At 40.2% G+C, this 23608-nt stretch overlaps 1 protein-coding gene across 5 annotated transcripts in view; it reads right to left on the reverse strand.

The window, feature by feature from the left end:
- The window catches only part of ZNF449 (zinc finger protein 449), an 84166-nt gene that overhangs the window by 50041 nt on the left and 10517 nt on the right, over positions 1-23608 (reverse strand). For 2 of the 5 annotated variants that reach the window (XM_061408408.1, XM_061408407.1), the window contains exons 5-6: positions 22965-23585; positions 13899-14057 (exon numbers count right to left, since the gene is read on the reverse strand). The exons of 1 other annotated variant lie outside the window; for it this stretch is intronic. In XM_061408408.1, coding sequence (XP_061264392.1) covers positions 14008-14057; positions 22965-23585 — 671 coding nt within the window. In that variant the 3' untranslated portion in view covers positions 13899-14007. Of the gene's footprint in view, positions 1-13898; positions 14058-20150; positions 23586-23608 lie in introns of those variants that run through there. 2 more of the 5 variants (XM_061408405.1, XM_061408406.1) reach the window with 1 other exon arrangement.

Genomic DNA, 23608 nt, shown 5'->3' on the forward strand with positions numbered 1-23608 from the left:
TTCAGGAAATGTAGTGGAGCAGCACCATCTGCTAGTGGATTTGTTGAACTAAATCAGAAAAGCCTGTGGGTATTGTGTTGCCAAGGCCTTCAGTCACAGGGACAGTTCCTCCTGCACACTCTGTCTTCAGAAGAGCAAGGTAAGAAAGAGAAGAGAGGTCTTGGGGTACAGGAAGAAAGTAGGGGGAGTATATCTCAATGTGAGACTGTACATACTTATATAACTGGAAAACTTAGTGGGGCAGCGCCATCTGCATGTGGAATTCTTGAAGGACATCACAAAGCCTTGTGGGTGTTGTGTGTCCATGACCTTCAGGTACAGGAAGAGCCATCCAGCACAGACAGTTTTGATATGGGCAAGATGAGAAAGAGAAGGGGGGTGGTCCCAAGATGGTGGAGGAAAAGGATAGGGAGACCACTTTCTCACCCCCAAATTCATCAAAAGATCATTTGAATGTTGAGCAACTTCCACAAAATAATTTCTGAACACTGGCAGAGGACACCAGGCACCCAGAAAAGCAGCCCAATCTATTCAAAAGGAGGTAGGACAAAATATATAAGATGAAAACAGACAAAAGATTTAGGGACAGAGACCCGTCCTGGAAAGGGAGTCGTGAAGGAGAAGTTTCCACACTGTAGAAAACCCTTTCATAGGTGTGTCTGTGGGGAGTTTTGGGATCTCAGCGGGCAACATAACAGGACGGGGGGGATGCCCTACAGAATATGCGCCTAACCACAACTACAAGCAGAGATGGAGAAGCGGCACAGACACTCTCTTCCACCAGCAGCAGGTGGGGGCTGGACTGGGAGGTACAGGCTGCATCATCGGTCCTTACCGTAAGGACCGGGCCTGAATGCCCTGAGGACAATCTGAGGAAGCCAATGTGAGATAGCAACCTAAACCGTGGGATTGCTAGAGAGATGAAAACAAAGAAATAAACCTTTCCTGTGAAAGGCTCTAATGCCACACGATGACCCCTGGTGTGCTCACAGAACAAAGGATTGAGCGAATACCAAATGAGAGCAAGCCAGCTGCCATTTAGGGCCCTCCCTCCCCAGTGCCAGAGAGGCAGCTGTGTCACAGCCAGAGCCGGAAGGCAAGGGGCTGCTGCAATCTTGGCCCCAGAAACTGCATCTTCTATCAAACTGTGAGCAGGCTCCCAGTTGCTAATCATGTCCTCCTGGGATACTGGACAGTTCACATCTGCCAGGAGTGTCACGGCCTGAGATCAGCTCCCCAGAGGAGATACGTAGCACACCTGAGGCTGTCACAGTGCACCTAGAAAACCAAGTGGCCAGGACCGGTGCAGTGCACAAGATGCATGGCCCACCTGGGACAGTGCACTCACCAAGCGCCCAGTTACCTGAGTTGCTCAGACCTGGGAAAGGCACAAACCCACAGCCCATCTGGGTCTGTGCTCCTGCAGAACACCCTAGAACCTGAGCGGCTTAGACCTGGGAAGTGCACAAAACACAGGGCCCACTTGGGACAATGCCCTTGCAGAGCACCCTGGAGCCTGAGCAGGGTGGACCCAGGAAGGACACGCCGCCTTGGGCTGTGGCAAACCCAGTGTGGTCCATCCAACTGCAAGCACTCCCCACACATGCCAGTGGTATTTGTTTGCAGTGCCCTTCCCTCCCCACAACACAACTAAACAAGTGAGCCTAAATAAGTGGCCACCTTCGCCCCCTTGTATCAGGGCAGAAATTAGACATGGAAGAGACTTGCAAACAGAGGAAGCCAAAATAAACAAAGAAGGGGGAACTACTATGGAAGTGACAGGTGCAACAGATTAAAACCCTGCAGTTAATGTTGAGACTGTGCACTCGAGAGACACCTATACACCTTGAAAACAAGGTCTCAAGCCAGAGATGAGCCAGAATATATATAAGATATATATGCCAGATATACAAGCCAGAATAAGGGGTTATCTGACTGGTTCCAAATAGGAAAAGGAGTACGTCAAGGCTGTATATTGTCACCCTGCTTATTTAACTTATATGCAGAGTACATCATGAGAAGCACTGACTGGAAGAAGCACAAGCTGGAATCAAGATTGCCGGGAGAAATATCAATAACCTCAGATATGCAGATGACACCACTCTTAGATGGCAGAAAGTGAAGAGGAACTAAAAAGCCTCTTGATGAAAGTGAAAGTGGAGAGTGAAAAAGTTGGCTTAAAGCTCAACATTCAGAAAACCAAGATCATGGCATCTGGTCCCATCACTTCATGGGAAATAGATGGGGAAACAGTGCAAACAGGCTTAGACTTTATTTTTGGGGGCTCCAAAATCACTGCAGATGGTCACTGCAGCCATGATATTAAAAGACGCTTACTCCTTGGAAGGAAAGTTATGACCAACCTAGATAGCGTATTCAAAAGCAGAGACATTACTTTGCCAACAAAGGTTCATCTAGTCAAGGCTATGGTTTTTTCTGTGGTCATGTATGGATGTGAGAGTTGGACTGTGAAGAAGGCTGAGCGCCGAAGAATTGATGCTTTTGAACTGTGGTGTTGGAGAAGACTCTTGAGAGTCCCTTGGACTGCAAGGAGATCCAACCAGTCCATTCTGAAGGAGATCAGCCCTGGGATTTCTTTGGAAGGAATGATGCTAAAGCTGAAACTCCAGTACTTTGGCCACCTCATGTGAAGAGTTGACTCATTGGAAAAGACTCTGATGCTGGGAGGGATTGGGGTCAGGAGGAGAAGGGGACGACAGAGGATGAGATGGCTGGATGGCAGCACTGACTCGATGGACATGAGTCTGAGTGAACTCCAGGAGTTGGTGATGGACAGGGAGGCCTGGCGTACTGCGATTCATGGGGTCGCAAAGAGTCGGACATGACTGAGCAACTGAACTGAACTGAACTGACACTGAACTGACCCCACACTGCCCACAAAAGGTCCAGAGAAATGCCTAGATATATTTTTACTATGATCATTTTTTGATTTTTAAAAATTTTGGTTATTTCTCTTTTAACTTTCTTTTTTTTTAATTTTATTTTATTTTTAAACTTTACATAATTGTATTAGTTTTGCCAAATATCAAAATGAATCAACAACAGGTATACATGTGTTCCCCATCTTGAACCCTCCTCCCTCCTCCCTCCCCATACCATCCCTCTGGGTCATCCCAGTGCACTAGCCCCAAGCATCCAGTATCGTGCATCGAACCTGGACTGGCATCTCGTTTCATACATGATATTTTACATGTTTCAATGCCATTCTCCCAAATCTTCCCACCCTCTCCCTCTCCCACAGAGTCCATAAGACTGTTCTATACATCAGTGTCTCTTTTGCTGTCTCGTACACAGGGTTATTGTTACCCTCTTTCTAAATTCCATATATATGTGTTAGTATACTGTATTGGTGTTTTTCTTTCTGGCTTACTTCACTCTGTATAATAGGCTCCAGTTTCATCCACCTCATTAGAACTGATTCAAATGTATTCTTTTTAATGGCTGAGTAATACTCCATTGTGTATATGTACCACTGCTTTCTTATCCATTCATCTGCTGATGGACATCTAGGTTGCTTCCATGTCCTGGCTATTATAAACAGTGCTGCAATGAGCATTGGGGTACACATGTCTCTTGCCCTTCTGGTTTCCTCAGTGTGTATGCCCAGCAGTGGGATTGCTGGATCATAAGGCAGTTCTATTTCCAGTTTTTTAAGGAATCTCCACACTGTTGTCCACAGTGGCTGTACTAGTTTGCATTCCCACCAACAGTGTAAGAGGGTTCCCTTTTCTCCACACCCTCTCCATCGTTTATTATTTGTAGACTTTTGGATCGCAGCCATTTTGACTGGTGTGAAATGGTACCTCATAGTGGTTTTGATTTGAATTTCTCTGATAATGAGTGATGTTGAGCATCTTTTCATGTGTTTGTTAGCCATCTGTATGTCTCCCTTCTTTTTAAAAAAAAACCTATTTTTTAAAATCAATTCCATATATATTTTTCAATTTTTGTGATTGATTTTGTTTTGTATTTTTTATATTGTGTTTTTGAGAGTCTAACTTCTAGGTTTTTAACCTTTGCTTTTTGATATTTGTTATCAATTTTGTACCTTTAAGAATCTAATCTTATCTAGATGCCCATCAGCAGATGAATGGATAAGAAAGCTGTGGTACATATATACAATGGAGTATTACTCAGCCATTAAAAAGAATACATTTGAATCAGTTCTAATGAGATGGATGAAACTGGAACCTATTATACAGAGTGAAGTAAGCCAGAAAGAAAAACACCAATACAGTATACTAACGCATATATATGGAATTTAGAAAGAGGGTAACAATAACCCTGTGTACGAGACAGCAAAAGAGACACTGATGTATAGATCAGTCTTATGGACTCTGTGGGAGAGGGAGAGGGTGGGGAGATTTGGGAGAATGGCATTGAAACATGTAAAATATCATGTATGAAACGAGTTGCCAGTCCAGGTTCGATGCACGATACTGGATGCTTGGGGCTGGTGCACTGGGACGACCCAGAGGGAGGGTATGGGGAGGGAGGAGGGAGGAGGGTTCATGATGGGGAACACAGGTATACCTGTGGCGGATTCATTTCGATATTTGGCAAAACTAATACAATAATGTAAAGTTAAAAAAAAAAAGAATCTAATCTTCAGTATCCATTTTCACTTAGGGATATGATTACTGGCTTGATTGCTCTCTCCACTTTTGATTCTCCCTTTTCTCCTCATGATCACTTCTATCTCCCTCCTCCCTCTTCTCTTCTCTATATAACTCTGTGAATCTCTCTGGGTATTCCTGGCTGTGGAGAGTTGTTTCACCATTAACCTAGGGGTTTTATCTTCTGTGCTGTATGGATAGAGAAGTCTGGAGGCTACTGTAAGAGGAGGACCAAAACCCAGAGGCAGGAGGCCCAACTCCAGAACTTTAGAACATCAGAGAACTGACTCCAGGGAACATTAATAAACAAGAGCTCACCCAAAAGTCTCCATACCTACACTGCAACCAAGCCCCACTCAAGAGCCAACAAGTTCCAGTGCAAGACACACCAGGTTAATTCTCCAGCAGAACAGGAACGCGACCCTGAACATTAATCGATGCCCTGCCCAATACATATCAAACCCATAGATACCCCCAAACTCACTACTGGACACTTCATTGCATTCCAGAGAGAAGAGATCCAACTCCACTCACCAGAACACAGACAGAAGTTCCCCCAACCAGGAAACCTTGAAAAGCCACTGGTCCAACCCTACCCACAGGGAGCAGACTCCACAATTAAGAGGGACCACGAACTTCCAGCCTGCAAAAAGGGCACCCCAAACACAGCAATCTAAACAAAATGAAAAGGCAGAGAAATATTCAGCAAGTGAAATAACATGATAAAAACCCACCAAACCAAACAAACGAGGAGGAGATATGGAATCTACCTGAAAAAGAATTCAGAATAATGATAGTACAGATTGTCCAAAATCTTGAAAACAAAATGGAGTTACAGATAGACTAGAGACAAGGATTGAGACAATGCAATAAATGTTTAACAAGGACCTAGAAAAAATAAAGAAGAGCCATTCAATAATGAACAATGCAATAACTGAGATTAATAACACTCTGTAGGGAACCAACAGTAGAATAACTGAGGCAGAAGAGAGGGTAAGTGAGGTGGAAATAGAATGGTGGAAAGAAATGAAAAAGAGAGGAAAAAAGAAAAAGGAATGAAAAAAAATGAAGACAACCTCAGAGGCCTCTGGGACAACGTTAAATACCCCAATTTTTGAATCATAGGTGTCCCAGAAGAAGAAGAAAAAAAGAAAGGGCATGAGAAAATACTTGAGGAGATAATAGTTGAAAACTTTCCTAAAATGGTGAAGGAAATAGCCACCCAAGTCCAGAAACCCAGAGAGTCCCAAACAGGAGAAACCCAAGGCAAAACACCACAAGACACATCACATATTAATCACACTAACAAAGATCAAACACAAAGAGCAAATATTAAAAGCAGCAAGGTAAAAGCAAAAAATAACACATGAGGGAATCCCTATAAGTATAATAGTTGATCTTTCAATAGAAACACTTCAGGCCAGAAGGGAACAGCAGGACATAAAGCGATGAAGGAGAAAAACCTACAACCAAGATTACTCTACCCAGCAAGGGTCTCGTTCAGATATGAAGGATAAATCAAAAGCTTTCAGTTCAGTTCAGTTGCTCAGTCATGTCTGACTCTTTGTGACCCCATGGACTGCAGCACGTCAGGCTTCCCTGTCCATCACCAACTCCCGGAGTTTACTCAAACTCATGTCCATTGACTTCGTGATGCCATCCAACCATCTCATCCTCTGTCATCCCCTTCTTCTCTCACCTTCAATCTTTCCCAGCTTCAGGGTCTTTTCAAACGAGTCAGCTCTTCACATCAGGTGGCCAAAGGATTGGAGTCTCAGCTTCAACATCTATCCTTCCAATAAACATTCAGGACTGATTTCCTTTAGGACGGACTGGTTGGATCTTCTTACAATTCAAGGGACTCTCAAGAGTCTTCTCCAACACCACAGTTCAAAAGCATCAATTCTTCAGTGCTCAGCTTTCTTTACAGTCCAACTCTCACATCCATACATGACTACTGGAAAACCCATAGCCTTAACTAGATGGAACTTTGTTGGCAAAGTAATGTCTCTGCTTTTTAATATGCTATCTAGGTTGGTCATAACCTTCCTTCCAAGGAGTAAGTGTCTTTATTTCATTGCTGCAGTCATCATCTGCAGTGATTTTGGAGCCCCAAAAATAAAGTCTGACACTGTTTCCACTGTTTCTCCATCTATTTCCCATGAAGTGATGGGACCAGATGCCATGATCTTCATTTTCTGAATGTTGAGCTTTAAGCCAACTTTTTCACTCTCCACTTTCACTTTCATCAAGAAGCTCTTTAGTTCCTCTTCACTTTCTGCCATAAGGGTGGTGTCATCTGCATATCTGAAGTTATTGATATTTCTGCCAGCAATCTTGTTTCCAGCTTGTGCTTCATCCAGCCCAATATTTCTCATGATGTACTCTGCATAGAAGTTAAATAAGCATGGTGACAATGTATAGCCCTGACGTACTCCTTTTCCTATTTGGAACCAGTCTGTTGTTCCATGTCCAGTTCTAACTGTTGCTTCCTGACCTCCATACAGATTTCTCAAGAGGCAGGTTAGGTGCTCTGGTATTCTCATCTCTTTCAGAATTTTTCCACAGTTTATTGTGATCCACACAGTAAAAGGCTTTGGCATAGTCAATAAAGCAGAAATAGATGTTTTTCTGGAACTCTCTTGCTTTTTCCATGATCCAGTGGATGTTGGCAATTTGATCTCTGGTTCCTCTGCCTTTTCTAAAACCAGCTTGAACATCTGGAAGTTCACGGTTCACGTATTGCTGAAACCTGGCTTGGAGAATTTTGAGCATTACTTTACTAGCATGTGAGATGAGTGCAATTGTGTGGTAGTTTGAGCATTCTTTGGCATTGCCTTTCTTTGGGATTGGAATGAAAACTGACCTTTTCCAGTCCTGTGGCCACTGCTGAGTTTTCCAAATTTGCTGGCATATTGAGTGCCAGCACTTTCACAGCATCATCTTTCAGGATTTGAAATAGCTCAACTGGAATTCCATCACCTCCACTAGCTTTGTTTGTAGTGATGCTTTCTAAGGCCCACTTGACTTCACATTCCAGGATGTCTGGCTCTAGGTGAGTGATCACACCATCATGATTATCTCGGTCATGAAGATCTTTTTTGTACAGTTCTTCTGTGTATTATTGCTTTTTCATCAAAGGCTTTACAGACAAGCAAAACCTGAGAATTTAGTACCAACAAACCAGCTCTTCAACAAATGCTAAAGGATCTTCTCTAGACAGGAAACACAGAAAAGGTTTACAAGATCGAACCCAAAACAACAAAGTAAATGGTAATTGGATCATATTTTTCAATAATTACCTTAAATGTAAATGGTTAAATGCACCAACCAAAAGACAAAGACTGGCCGAAAGGATACAAAAACAAGACCCCTATATATGCTGTCTACAAGAGACCCACCTCAAACCTAGGGACACATACATGCTGAAAGTGAGGAGCTGGAAAAGGATATTTCATGCAAATGGAGACCAAAAGAAAGCAGGAGTAGCAATACTCATATCAGATAACACAGACTTTGAAATAAAGACCATGATAAGAGACAAAGAGGGACATAACATAATGATCAAGGGATCAATCCAAGAATTAGATATAACAATTATAAACACATATGCAGCCAACATAGGAGTACCTCAACATGTAAGACAAATGGTAATAAGTATGAAAGGGGAAATTAACAGTAACACAATAACAGTAAGAGATTTTAATACCCCCCTCACACCTATGGATAGATCAACCAAACAGAAAATTAGCCAGGAAACATTAGCTTTAAATGATTCAATGGACCAGTTAGACCTAATTGATATCTACAGGGCACTTAACCCCAAAACAATGGATTTCACCTTTTTCTCAAGTGCACACGGAACATTCTCCAGGATAGATTACATATTGGGCCACAAATCTAGCTTTGGTAAATTTTAAAAAATTGAAATCATTTCAAGCATCTTTTCTGATCACAGTGCAGTAAGATTAGATGTCAATTACAGGGGAAAAAAAACTATTAAAAATACAAACATATGGAGGCTAAACAACACACTTCAGAATAACCAACAGATCACAGAAGAAATCAAAAAGGAAATCAAAATATACACAGAAACAAATGAAAATGAAAACTCAACAATCCAAAACCTATGGGATTCAGTAAAAGCAGTGCTAAGAGGGAGGTTCATAGCAATACACACCTACCTCAAGAATGAAGAGAAACATCGAATAAACAACCTAACTTTACATGTAAAGCAACTAGAAAAAGAAGAAAAGAAAGACCCCAAAGCTAGTAAACGGAAAGAAATCATAAATAAGAGCAGAAATAAATGAAAAAGAAATGAAGGAGACTATAGCAAAAATCAACAAAACTAAAAGCTGGTTATTTAAGAAGATAGATAAAATAGACAAACAGTCAGACTCATCAAGAAAAAAAGGGAGAAGAATCAAATCAATAAAATTAGAAATGAAAATGGAGAAATCACAACAGACAACAGAGAAATACAAAAGATCATAAGAGACTACCATTAACAATTATATGCCAGTAAAATGGACAACTTGGAAAAAATGGAATTCTTAGGAAAGTATAACCTTTAAAAACTGAATCAGGAAGAAATAGAAAATCTTAACAGACCCATCACGAGCACAGAAATCAGAACTGTAATAAAAAATCTTCAACAAACAAAAGCCCAGGAACAGACAGCTTCACAGGTGAATTCTATCAAAAATTTAGAGAAGCGCTAACACCTATCCTACTCAAACTCTTCCAGAAAATTGCAGAGGAAGGTAAACTGCCAAACTCATTCTATGAGGCCACCATCACCCTAATACCAAAACCAGACAAAGATGCCACAGAAAATAAAACCACAGGACAATATCACTGATGAACATAGATGCAAAAATTCTCAACAAAATTCTAGCAAACAGAATCCAACAACATAATAAAAAGATCATACATCATGACCAAGCGGGTTTTATCCCAGGAATGCAAGTGTTCTTCAATATTTACAAATCAATCAATGTGATACACCATATTAACAAATTGAAAGAGAAAACCATATGATTATCTCAATAGTTGCCAAGAAAGCCTTTGACAAAATTTAACACCCATTTATGATAAAAACTCTCCAGAAAGCAGGCATAGAAGGAACATAACTCAACATAATAAAAGCCATATATGACAAACCCACAGCAAACATTATCCTCAATGGTGAAAGATTGAAAGCATTTCCTCTAAAATCAGGAATAAGACAAGGGTACCCACTCTCACCACTACTATTCAACATAGTTTTAGAAGTCCTAGCCACAGCAATCAGAGAAGAAAAAGAAATAAAAGGAGATTTGGGAGACTGGCATTGAAACATGTATAATATCATGTATGAAACGAGTCGCCAGTCCAGGTTCGATGCACGATACTGGATGCTTGGGGCTGGTGCACTGGGACAACCCAGAGGGAGGGTATGGGGAGGGAGGAGGGAGGAGGGTTCAGGATGGGGAACACAGGTATACCTGTGGCGGATTCATTTCGATATTTGGCAAAACTAATACAATATTGTAAAGTTTAAAAATAAAATAAAATTTAAAAAAAGAAATAAAAGGAATCCAGATTGGAAAAGAAGAAGTAAAACTCTCACCGCTTGCAGATGACATGATCCTCTACATTGAAAACTCTAAAGACACCATCAGAAAATTACTGGAGCTAATCAATGAATATAGTAAAGTTGCAGGATATAAAATTAATACACAGAAATTCCTTGCATTCCTATACACTAGCAAAGGAAAAAACAGAAAGAGAAATTAAGGAAATAATCCCATTCACCAGTGCAACAAAAAGAATAAAATACTTAGGAATAAATTTACGTAAAGAAACAAAAGACCTATATATAGAAAATTATAAAACACTGGTGAAAAAATCAAAGATGACACAAATAGATGGACAAACATACTATGTTTGTGGATTGGAATAATCCATATAGTGAAAATGAGTACCCCCAAAGGAATCTATAGATTCAACACAATCCCTATCAAGCTACCAATGGTATTTTTTACAGAACTGGAACAAATAATTTCACAATTTGTATGGTAACAGATAAAACCTCGAATAACCAAAGCAATCTTGAGAAAGAAGAATGGAACTGGATAAATCAACCTTCCTCACTTCAGACTATGCCAGAAAGCCACAGTCATCAAGACAGTATGGTACTGGGACAAAGTCAGAAATATAGATCAATGGAACAAAATAGAAAGCACAGAGATAAATCCACATATCTATGGACACCTTATCTTTGACAAAGGAGGCAAAAATATACAATGGAGAAAGATAATCTCTTTAATAAGTGATACTGGGAGAACTGGTCAATCAAGTGTAAAAGAATGAAACTAAAACACTTTCTAACACCATACACAAAAATAAACTCAAAATGTCTGTTTCTCCATTGCTGCCCTGCAAATAAATTCTTAAGTATCATTTTTCTATATTCTGCATATATGCATTAGTATATGATATTTATATTTCTCTTACTGACTTACTTCACTCTGTATAATAGGCTCTAGGTTCATCCACCTCATTAGAACTGACTAAAATGCATTTTTTAAAAATTTTGTTGTTTTCTGTCAAACCTCAACATGAATCAGCCATAGGTATACATATATCTCATCCATTTTGAACCTCCCTCCCATCTCCGTCCCCATTCCATCCCTCTAGGTTGATACAGAGCCCCTGTTTGAGTTTCCTGAGCCATACAGCAAATTCCCGTTGACTATCTATTTTACACATGGTAAGGTAAGTTTCCATGTTACTCTTTCCATTCATCTCACCCTCTCCTCCCCTCCCCCCACGTCCATAAGTCTATTCTCTATGTCTGTTTTTCCACTGCAGCCCCGTAAATAAATTCTTCAGAACCATTTTTCTAGATTCCATATATGTGTGTTAGAATACAATATTTATCTTTCTCTTTCTGAATCACTTCACCCTGTATAATAGGTTCTAGGTTCATCCACCTTATCAGAACTGACTCAAATGTGTTCCTTTTTATGGCTGAGTAATATTCCACTGTGTATATGTACCACAACTTCTTTATCTATTCATCTGTCGATGGACATCTACATTGCTTCTATGTTCTGGCTATTGCAAATAGTGCTGCAATGAACAATGGGATACATGTGTAATAGACTTATGGACATGGGGAGAGGAGAGGAGAAGGTGATGTGTATGGAGAGAGTAACGTGGAAACTTACATTACCATATGTAAAATAGATACCCAATGGGAATTTGCTGTATGGCTCAGGAAACTGAAACAGGGACTCTGTATAAACCTAGAGGGGTGGGATGGGGAGGGAGATGGGAGGGAGGTTCAAAACGGAGGGCGTATATATATACCTATGGCTGATTCATGTTGAGGTATGACAGAAAACAAAATTCTATAAAGCAATTATCTTTCAATTAAAAAATAAAGACATTTTAAAAATAAATAAATTAAAAAACAAAGAAAAAAGTTTTGTTAAGAGGATGGTTTCATATATTGTGTGCTTTTTACGACAATAAAAAAGCACTAACTTTAAAAAAAAAATTAAATAAATAAATAAACTCAAAATGGATTAAATATCTAAATGTAAGACCAGAAACTATAAAACTCTTAGAGGAAAACATAGGCAGGACACTTTCTGACATAAATCACAGCATAATCCTCTATGGTCCACCTCCCAGAGTAATGGAAATAAAAACAAAAATAAACCAATGGGATCTAATCAAACTTAAAAGCTTTTGCACAATGAAGGAAACTATAAGAAAGATGAAAAGGCAACCTTCAGAATGGGAGAAAATAATAGCAAATGAAACAACTGACAAAGAATTAATCTCCAAAATATACAAGCAGCTCATGCAGCTCAATACCAGAAAAACGAACGTCCCAATCAAAAAGTGGGCCAAAGAACTAAACAGACATTTCTCCAAAGAAGACATACAGATGGCTAATAAACACATGAAAAAAGATGCTCTACCTCACTCATTATCAGAGAAATGCAAATCAAAACCACACTGAGGTACCATATCACACTGGTCAGAATGGCTGCCATCAAAAAATTTACAAACAATAAATGCTGGAGAGGGTGTGGAGAAAGTGTAACCCTCTTACACTGTTGGTGGGAATGCAAACTGGTACAGCCACTATGGAGAACAGTGTGGAGATTCCTTTAAAAACTGGAAATAGGACTGCCATATGACCCAGCAATCCCACTGCTGGGCATACACACCAAGGAAACCAGAATTGAAAGAGACACATGTTCCCCAATGTTCATTGCAGCACTGTTTACAATAGCTCGGACATGGGAGCAATTTAGATGTCCATTGGCAGATGAATGGATAAGAAAATTTTGGTCCATATACACAACGGAATATTACTCAGCTATAAAAAAAGAATGCATTTGAGTCAGTTCTAATGAGGTGGATCAAACTGGAGCCTATTATAAAGAGAGAAGTCAGAGAGAGAAACACTAATACAATATATTGATGCATAATTGGAATTTAGAAAGACGGTAACGATGATCCCATATGCAGGGCAGCTTCGAGAGGGACACAGATGTAAAGAACAGACTTTTGGACTATGGAAGAAGGCAAGGGTGAGATGCTTTGAGAGCATAGCATTGAAAAATGTATATTACCATATGTAAAATGGATGACCAGTGCAAGTTCACTGCATGAAGCCGGGCACTCCAAGCCAGTGCTGTGGGATGGCCCAGAGGGATGGGATGGGAAGGGAGGAGGGAAGGGGGTTCAGGATGGGGGTACACATCTGTACATGTGACTGATTCTGTCGATGTATGCAAAAACCACCATATTGTAAAGCAATTAAAATTAAATTTAAAATCCAATTAAATTAATCGATTAACAAAAAAAGAATTTTTTGATGTGGACCATAGTCTTTTTTTAATTTTTAAAGACTTTTTTGAATTTGTTACAATATTGCTTCTGTTTTATGTTTGGGATTTTTGGCTGCAAGGCATGTGAAATCTTAGCTCTCTGACTGGGGATCGAATCCACATCTCCTGCATTGGAAGGCAAAGTCTTAACCACTGGATCACCAGAGACCTGCCTAAATGTTATTTAAAAGCAGTGCTATCCATAGAAAAGGGGGAAGATGGGAGCCATGCACCTAGTGGGGAGTGGGGACCGTGCTCTGCAAGTCTCCCCCTGCAATGGTGTGGTAGGCATGTGGTTGGAGTCCTGAAGGCACAGACCAACAATCAAAGTAATATATACATCAGTATTACTCTACATCTTTACCTCTGATACACTGTTGTCCATTCTTGCTTTGCAGACATTGTTGAGATCACAAACCATGTCCATCCATGAGTCTCCATTATCTGAGTCGGAAATGAAACAGAGCAGTACCCTATGGTCCTTCTCCCCATGTATTCCACCTGCCTTTTGTCTGTGAAACAACTTTAGCCAAAGAATAAGTTTAATCAGAGAGGTGAGAAAATACAGAAGCAAAGAAAAACAGTCAAACAGGACAGAGCAATAGCAGTTTGTCAGTAAGCAAAGTCAAGGATCTTTAGTTCCTTCTCAAGGGCTATAGATAATATTCTGAGCCATATCCTGTGAACTGTCTTGTAGCTACTGGAACTCCCAGGAGGTGGAAGAAATTAACTACATGATGACCATACTGTAGCCACAGCATGTGCGTGCAAAGTCCCTTCAGTCATGTCTGACTCTTTGCGACACTATGGACTGTAGCCCGCCAGGCTCCTCTGTCCATGGGATTCTCCAGGCAAGAATACTGGAGTGGTTTGCCGCACCCTCCTCCATGGGTTCATAACAAGCTGCCACAGGTCTGAGAACTGGCCTCAAGGAAATGGGAACAAATCGACCCGGGAACTGAAGATTGTGTGCTAAGTCATTTCAGTCGTGTCCAACTCTTTGTGACACTATGGACTGTAGCCCACCAGGCTCCTCTGTCCATGGGATTCTCCAGGCAAGAATACTGGAGTGAGAACTCATTCCCTTCTCCAGGGGATCTTCCCCACCCAGGGATCGAACCAGCATCTTTTACATCTCCTGCATTGTCAGGTGGGTTCTTTACCACTAGAGTCACCTGGGAAGCATGGAACTAAAGATTAATTATACTTAAAACAATCAAGATGATGCTGGTCAGACCACTGCACGGCCAATTTCAAGATGATCATCAGAGCTGACTGTGCTGTTTCTGCATGTAGCTCCCTCTCTCCATCTATAAAAGCTCTTGCCCAGTGGTTGTCAGTGGGGGAAAGTCGGCCTTTGGACAGACAGATATCCACCCTCCCCCCACTCCCACCTCCCCCACTCGCCTATCTCCCCACCTCCCACCTCCCATTGATAGCATCCAAAGTAAAGCAAACTTCCCTTTCTACCCACCTGTCCTTTTTATTGGTTTTTGAGCAGCGAGCAGCCAGACCCCCCAAGTTTTGGTAATAGAAGGACCTTTGGCTCACTCTCACTAAATCTAATCTTCAAGCCTGAGTTTCCTCAGCCACAAGATGGGAACCATACTTTGCCATCACTGATGTCCTGAGGATCAAGTGTGATTATCTTTGTAAAGTGCTCAGCACACAGGAGATGCTCAAGGGATTAGTACACCATATGCTTATTTTGGAGCAGAACATTCTGGGGCTTGTTTTAGCATTTCTTCCTCCCTGATTGTCTTCCCATCCCTCATCCCTCTCCCCACTTCCTTCCAAGCTTTCTGGACTTATTTGTCATTTCCTTTCATTGTTTTTCTTTCCCAGAACAGCAAATTTCCTCAGAGATTACATGGGCTTCTCTTTGGAAATCACATGTCTTTAGTCCTGCTGTGAAGCAAGAGGCAGCCCAGGACTCCAGGCTGTTCCTTGCTGGGAGCAACATTCTGCTCTGGTCCACTCAGATACCTCATGTAGAGGCTGACATGGCTTCACATCTGCACCTGTGAGTCACTTCGGGTGTGAACTCTGTGCAGGCCAGAGGGTGCCTGTTACCTGGCAGTGCCAGAAAGGTCTCTACTCTTTCTCTTTCTATATAAAAGTTACTTCTTTTCCAGGCAGTGATTAATTAGTTGAAGATCAGGTGAAGATTTTTGCCAATTTGGGGCAAAGCCATTGACTTCAACTCTATGGATTATCTATGTAGAATGCAATTTTGCTAGTACTTGAAAAAGCAGAACATACAAAAAGGCTGGATGTGTTCAATTTTTATTCTTTTTGAAACCACTTGTCTAACTATAGATGAAATATGTGCTTATGTGAAAGGTCTAGAGATTTCGGAAGTGTATTAATGACATTTCAAATCACCAAAAAATCCATCCACCTAGAATTACACCCACTGTTAGCATTTTAGTGTATTTCTTGTTAGGTTTTCCTAACTCCCTGACTAGACAAAGAAGAAGGTCTAGTTGTCTCTGCTGTACTATTGTATAAAGTGGCACAGACTAGCCTGGGAACTGCTAGATTTCCAAAGAGCAGAGCTGTGAGCTTCTGCTGGAGCTTTCCTTCCAGTCCAACCTGGCTTGTATTCTTCTCCATCTGATGACAGTGACTGATGTCTGGGCAACAACTTCACTAAAGGAGACAGGTAAGACATGTCAGCTGGAAGCACGGTGGGAAAGGAGTAGTGAGAGAAGCAGGACTATTCATACTGCACAAAGGACTCTGTGCAGCCTCCCACTCAGACCATAGCTTTTTTCCTTGTCTAAATGTACTGTGTACACAACAGACCCAATTTATCGTTTTAACTGTTGGCTGCTGAGTGTCTGCCTCTCTCAGGATCCTTGTAAAGTCAGGATTTGTGTATGTGTGAACAACAGAAAGTGAAAGTGAAAGTCACTGAGTTGTATCTGACTCTTTGCGACCCCATGGAATAGTCCATGACTATTAGTCCTAGTCTATCCAGGCCAGAATACTGGAGTGGGTAGCCGTTCCCGTTTCCAGGGATCTTCCCTACCCAGGGATCGAACCCAGGTCTCCCACGTTACAAGTAGATTCTTTACCACCTGAGTCACCAGGGAAGCCCAAGAATACTGGAGTGGGTAGCCTTTCCCTTCTCCAGGGGATCTTCCAAACCCAGGAATCGAACTGGGGTCTCCTGCATTGCAGGTGGAGGGAGAGGCCTTAATTGGAAAAAAAAATTACAGATAGGGAAAATGTACCTTACCCTACTCTCACCCCGTTGGAAACTTCATGCCTCTCCTTCCCAACTTGAATGCCATCTTCAGTCCTCCCAGGGACTGTGTTGTTTCTCTGGAGCCTAAATTCTGTCCACAGATGGGAGTCATTAGCCACTGAAAACAATGTAACTGTGTGTCTACTTTCCTAAAAGAAGGGTTCTTGTTAAATCCAGCCAATAGAGGAACACAGGCGGCAACAGTCATTTTGAAAGAGGCACCAGTTTGCTGGCACTAACCACTGTGATGGTGCTATTGGTGGGGGTGGAGGTGATGATCCTAAGAAAATGATGACTTAAAGCTTACTAGGACCAAGATCTGTGCTCAGCTTTTTTCATCTATCTCATTTAATCTTCTCAAACATCCTATAAGTACTATTAATACTTCTATCTCCATCTCTATAGATGGATTGATTATTCCAGCATTCGTGATCATATTTGAAGTCACAGCTTATTGCTGACATTTGCCTGCTTGTCACACACTGAATCTTACACTTCTCCAGCAGTCACCCTCTTGTTCATAGCCCCACAATGAACCTAGAAATCATTCCAGTAGCCATCTTCATGCTCATTACATTACACTGAACCTTCACCTGATCCTAGTTTTCACTGTCATGTTGGTTATTTCACATTGAATCTTAACCTTATTTCAGTAACCTTATTTCAGCATGCTTTTTGTCTCACACTGAACATTATCCTTACACAAGTGGTCAACGTCATGTTTACTGTCCACATTGACCAGTGACTGTATTCCAGGAGCCATCACTCTTCTTGTTAGCCTGTTGTTTAGGACACTGAACTTACATTTTCCAGCTGGCAGCATCATGCTGGTTGTCTTACACTGAAACTTGACCTTATTGCAGTGGGAATCTAGTCTCATACTGCAGTATACTCCTTTGAAGTTGTCATATTCATGCTGCAGACACGACACAAAGAGTTTAACTTATTTAGTTCTTCTGTAGCTGGAATTGAAGGATAAGCTTGAAGTTGCATGAAGAAGGGTGGTGTAGTTTCTCTATTTCATGCTTTTGAAGTCTCTAGAAGCATCCATTCTGGGTCAGTTTATGTAGGAGTCAGAGAAATGAATAATTGCCTTCTATCAGCATTCATCATCTTGTGGCCATATATATGCTAAAATGTAAGCTTAATCCAGTGGTCATCTTCATGCTTCCTTTTTTTTTAATTGAAGCATAGATAATTTACAATGCTATTTTCAAAGGGAGTGTGAAGAAGCAAGAAGTTTAAGGGCTATAAAGTGTGGTGTGAAGTACAGAATATTATCCATCCTGCACAGTCTTCTTGTAAGCAGCTCTTTTGCCCCTTTTCTGTCACCCCGCAGAACTTAATTAGAAAAATGAGATCACTGGGTAACATTTAACCTAACTCCTGACTTATGCTCTACTGAATGTACACAATGCCTTCCCTAATTTGGTGAGTCCCTTCCCGGATTATAAGGAGTAAGAATGAAGAATTAAATAGTTGAGGAATGACTGACTTTCTACCCCTAGTATCCCCCTTCGCAAATTTGCAGATGGACCATGTGGGCAAGATAGCATTCAAAGGAAGAGCATGAATCAGCAGATCCGCACACAACAGAAAAAAGACAGAATCCAGTCCCCCTACCCTGATGATTAACCGAGATTGTTTCCCCTTTATCCCTTTAAAAGTTTTCATGTCCAAGCTGAATCTGGAGTTGATTTTGGAGTATGAATCCACCCTCACTCTGGGTAGCTGGTTTCCTGATGAAAGCAACTTTTCCTTTCCAACCAACACTTGTCTCTCAAATATTGACTTTTTGAGCGATGAGCAGCCAAACCTGAGTTTGATAACACTCCTTTTAGTACTAAGCACTTCAAAATGAAGGCCACATTGAAAGGTGACGATAGCAGTAGGAGTATGCAAGAGAGAGAAGACCATGGACAGACTCATCATCATCATGTTGAAAGAAAACTCTCAGTGCAGCAGGAAGTTGTTGCATACAATCCACGCAGACTACTAACATTGTTTATTTGTAATAAACTTCTAAGGGAATTCTTCAGTGACTCAGGAGTTATATATCTTTTGAATGTAAAGTGGTTCTCTAATATATAAATCAGGTTTCCAGGTACTCCTTGGAGATAAAATATTGTTTTTGTATCATGTTGGGGATTGTAATGGATTTCACTCACTCAGACGAAGGATATGTAATACTTTAATACCTGTTAATCCTTAAAAAATGTGAACTTAGGTCATGCTAGACCTCTGAGAAGTCCTGTCTGACAATGCAACCTGGAAAAGGCTAGATAGAGACTAACTTATACATCACTCCTCGATACCAGTAGTTAAAATTCCAGAATTAGGGGATTCAGTAAACTGATTATTAATCCTGAGGAAAGACTAGGAGATGAGTTGTCTTCTCATCTGTTCCATATTTGTTACAGAAGACTAGAAAAGAACGAGGAGAATCCGGATTCTCTAGGGTCTAAGGACACTTTGCAAATTTTATTAAATGTGCCTTTAAAAAAACCTAAATGAACTTTAAAAGTAGAAATAAAGTGAACCTCATTTTCTAATCACAGTGCAGGAAAACCAAAAATTAAGAGGAAAATGGCAATGCTGTACAGTTCTTGGGTCAAAGGGAAATTATAATGAAAACTGTGATAACTTTGAAATCATCAATAATAACATGGTGATGGTTAATTTTATGTGCAATTTGGCTGAACTAAAGGATGCCCAGATTGCTGGTACAACATGATTCCTGGGCATGTCTGTGAGTATTTTCAGAAAAGATTTGCACTCATTCAGTGAACTGAGTTCCACCTTCATTGATATGTGTAGGCATCATCCAATCTGTTGAGGGGCTGAATAGAACAAAAAGGCAGAGGAAGGGCAAATTCCCTCTTCAGCTGGAATGTCCATCTTTTCCTGCCCTTGAACACTGGAGCTCCTGCTTTTCTGGCTTTCAGACTCAGGGACCTACACCTGCAGCTCCCCTTGCCTTGCCTCCCCTGCATCTCCATTCTCAGGCTTTTGGCTTTGGACTGAGAGATAAACCATTGGCTCCCTTGGTTCTTACATCTTCATACCTGGACTGGATTACACCACCAGCTTTCCTTTTTCATCTGCTTGCAGACAGCAGATTATGGGACTTAAGCTTCGTAACTATATGGGTGAATTTCTATAATCAATCTAATTATATATAAAAATATATATTATGCATATACAAATTTTATGCATACATTTCCATCTATCCATCCTCCCTATTTCTCTGGAGAATCCTGGCTAATACAAGCATTATATATAAAATGTATGGAATGTGACCAAAGCCATATTTAAAGGAAAATTCATAGCCTTAAAATGCTTTTATCATTAAACAACAAATACTTAAGATACAATATGCTGGATATTTATTGCAAGTGTACACTGTGCAGGGCCTGAACAAAATATATTTCATCTTCATAGTACTTACGAGGTGGGTACTATGTTTTGCCCTATTTGAAATGCTCAGAAGTATAATTAGGCACATCCATACCATGTTCTAACTATGACATGTTTCTAAGAACTACTTCATATAATCCTTGATCCGATGCCACAAATATTTATTAGTGCTTATTATACACAGAATACTATGACAAAGAGATAAAGAATAGATGTTCTCTACCCTATAAAATCCAGCCATGTGTGTTCATGATGTAGATGATAAAGCTCCTTTTATGACCACAACTAACTCTACTAGCTAAAATTGATTGCATTAAATGCTAAAACGGATACATAAACCCATGGTTGCAGAGAATAAAGATTCCAACTGAAGTCGGGGCAGGAGTCCATTGTGGTGCTTGTTGCCACTGCTCAGGGAAGCATCTCTAAGTTCAAACAATTAGTTAATGTGATCAAAGCAGGAAGAGCACATACGTTTTCACTTTATTAAAATATTGCATAGATACAGAGCAGTTGGGCTCATCCATTCTAAGGCACTGTCCTGGTTTGAATGCAATTCCACAAGAGAGAAAAGAGAAGCCATTACATTCAGTATTATTTACCTCTACATTCAGACTCCTCCCCTATTCCATGTTTATTGCTACTGGGATCTCAATTTTATCCACAAACTTATAGCAGCATCATACTGGGACCTGGATGACAACAATGAAGGACACATCCTGGCTCTAGTACTTGGTATGAACTGACACTTAACTACAAACTCTCTTGCACTGCTCGCCATTTGTTTCCCAACTCTTGTTTAACTAAAGATATTATAAACTCTTTATGAATTAATTTTTAATAGTTTCCATTAAGCCTAGAACAGGACTAGTTAGGCACATAGTACATACCCCCACAATGCTTGTATTAAATATCAGTTGCAAGAACTTTAATGGAATAGAAAAAAATATACTTTCCCTAATTCTAGTTTAAGGAAAGGATGACTGGTATCCTCACAAAGGAAAATACTTGAATGTCCTATTGCTTGTATTTTTTAACAAGGAACTAGGCTGAACGAATATTTTCATGTATTAACAGCTTTAACTGACAAAGAGAGTTCTTCCTTTGCTATAGGAACTTGAGTCATAACCACTAGTATATGAGAACATTTATATAAGTAGCAATGTGTGTGTGATTATAAGTAAAATTCAAAGAGGTTACAAATCACTGAGCAACGCATAAATATCTGAATTACTGATCCTCCTTAAATGATGTGTGTATGTTACATAAAAAAAAATAAGTGTAAAGACTTTCATAACACGCTTGAAGCAACTGGAAATAGCTAGGCTTGAGAACAATCAGGCTATACAGATAGCTATAGAAACATGTGTTAAAGGCAGTGTGTTCCAAGAATAATTGCAGAATAAGAGCTCTGTGGGTTATTATTGGGTATACATGGAAACGGGTTCTGGGGTCAAACAGGATTGCAAAACAGTGAGCCAAAAGAGGTACTTTTTCCACCTTCATGAGAGGACCTCTCAGAATCCTCATAGGCTGAAGTGCACTGTGAATCTACAAAGCAGAAACAGCAGGAAGGGATTCCCAAACTTATTTGCAAACTATCTTACAGAAATAGGTGTTCTATGACACACACTTAGGGAGACACTGAATTAAAGAATGGATAAAATTTGAAAGCACTGAGAGACACACAGTTGAATAGCAAAGGAGAGTGAAAAGCAATGGATACTGGTTCCTCAGTCAGTGTAAATTAAATTAGAGTCTACTTGTATGACTTCAACTGGCAAATGGGTTCTTCCACAAAGAGTTGACTTATCCTGGGAACAAAATAAATCATCAAACCAATACTCAGCTCTGAGCAGCATCACCCCAGACTGCCAACTAAGCAGATTAGTCAACTTTGCAAAATTCAAAAGTAAAGATTAAAATTCTAATTTCTTCAAAAACAAAATTTTCAATGGAAAGAACCCAGTTCATAGCAGGCAAACGAAATCCTCTTCATCCACGTGTTCCTAACATATTTTTATTATTTCATAAAATACACTGTCCCCTTTGTTGCCACCTGGGACACATATAAAGTTTTAAACTAATATAATCACCTTTAATAATGACAGCAGAATAATTATGGTAATACTGTAATAGATATGCCAGATAAATATGATAATCCATTATGTTGACCCTACCCTGAAAAGGATTGCCATTATTTGTATGCTGACATTTACGATACGGTTGGCTTGGTTCACAAAATTTGTCAATGTAATAAAAAATGAGTTGCAGAGACAGAATAAATCAAATCTATGAAAACTGCAAGAGTAGGTAGATACTCTAGAATTCATATAACTTGGAAGATGGGTTTTTAAAGTAGAAAAAAAAGCTTTTCTTTTCTTACAAGCTCAAACAAAAGAATTCTTCCAAGACAAACAGCCTGCTGCATGTTTAAGATTTTGTTTTGGGGTTAGTTATCAATCTCTATAGGATTCATTTCCTTTAACAATCCTTAAAGAAGTCCTCTAAAGTGAGTGACTTGGTGCATAATAAGGCCTGCTCTCTGTCTGAAGCTTTTAGAACAATGACTACACTTGTATGGCTTCTCCCCTGTATGAATTCTTAAATGAATAACAAGGCTTGGTCTCTGTCTAAAGCTTTTCCCACAATAATTACATTTAAAAGGTCTCTCTTCAGTGTGTGTTCTCTGGTGCAAAGTAAGAGCTGTCAGCCTACTAAAACTCTTCCCACAATTATGACATCTATGAGGTTTCTCACCCGAATGAGTTTTCAGATGTCTTTTAAGACTTGATCCATGACAAAAGCTTTTCCCACACTCAAGACATTTATATGTTTCTTCTTCGGAATGGGTTCTCTGGTGCCCTATAAGGTGTGACCGCCGAGTGAATCGCTTTTTACACACAGTGCATTCATAGGGTCTCTCCCCTGTGTGAAGTCGTTGGTGTCTGTAAAGGTCTGAACTACGGAGGAATCTCTTTCCACATTCAGGGCACTTATGAGGTTCCTCTCCTGAATGAATTCTCTGGTGCCCTGTAAGTTGTGACTTTCGAGCAAAACATTTCCCACACTGAGAACATCGGTGAGGTTTGTCACCCGGACTCTTCTTCTTATGGGGTCTTGGGTTGAGAGGTTCTTCCAAGTTGGAGCTCTCAGGTTTCTCTCCTGCTGAGGGGTTCTGATGCTCTACAAGTTTTGTTAAATCTCCCTGTAAATCCTCTGGAGGGGTTTCCCATTGATTTTCTAGCTGTACATAGTCTTTTTGCAAAATGGGGCCATGAAGAGCATTCCCCTCTAAAGTAACAATAAATGGATACATATTCTCCAGTTTTTTCTGTTTTTCTGAAGTATCTTCTTCATTTTCTATTCCAATCTCAAAACCTGAGAGAAGAAACAGAATACAG

The sequence above is a fragment of the Bos javanicus genome, chromosome X (genome assembly GCF_032452875.1).
Source record: "Bos javanicus breed banteng chromosome X, ARS-OSU_banteng_1.0, whole genome shotgun sequence".
Taxonomy (NCBI): domain Eukaryota; kingdom Metazoa; phylum Chordata; class Mammalia; order Artiodactyla; family Bovidae; genus Bos; species Bos javanicus.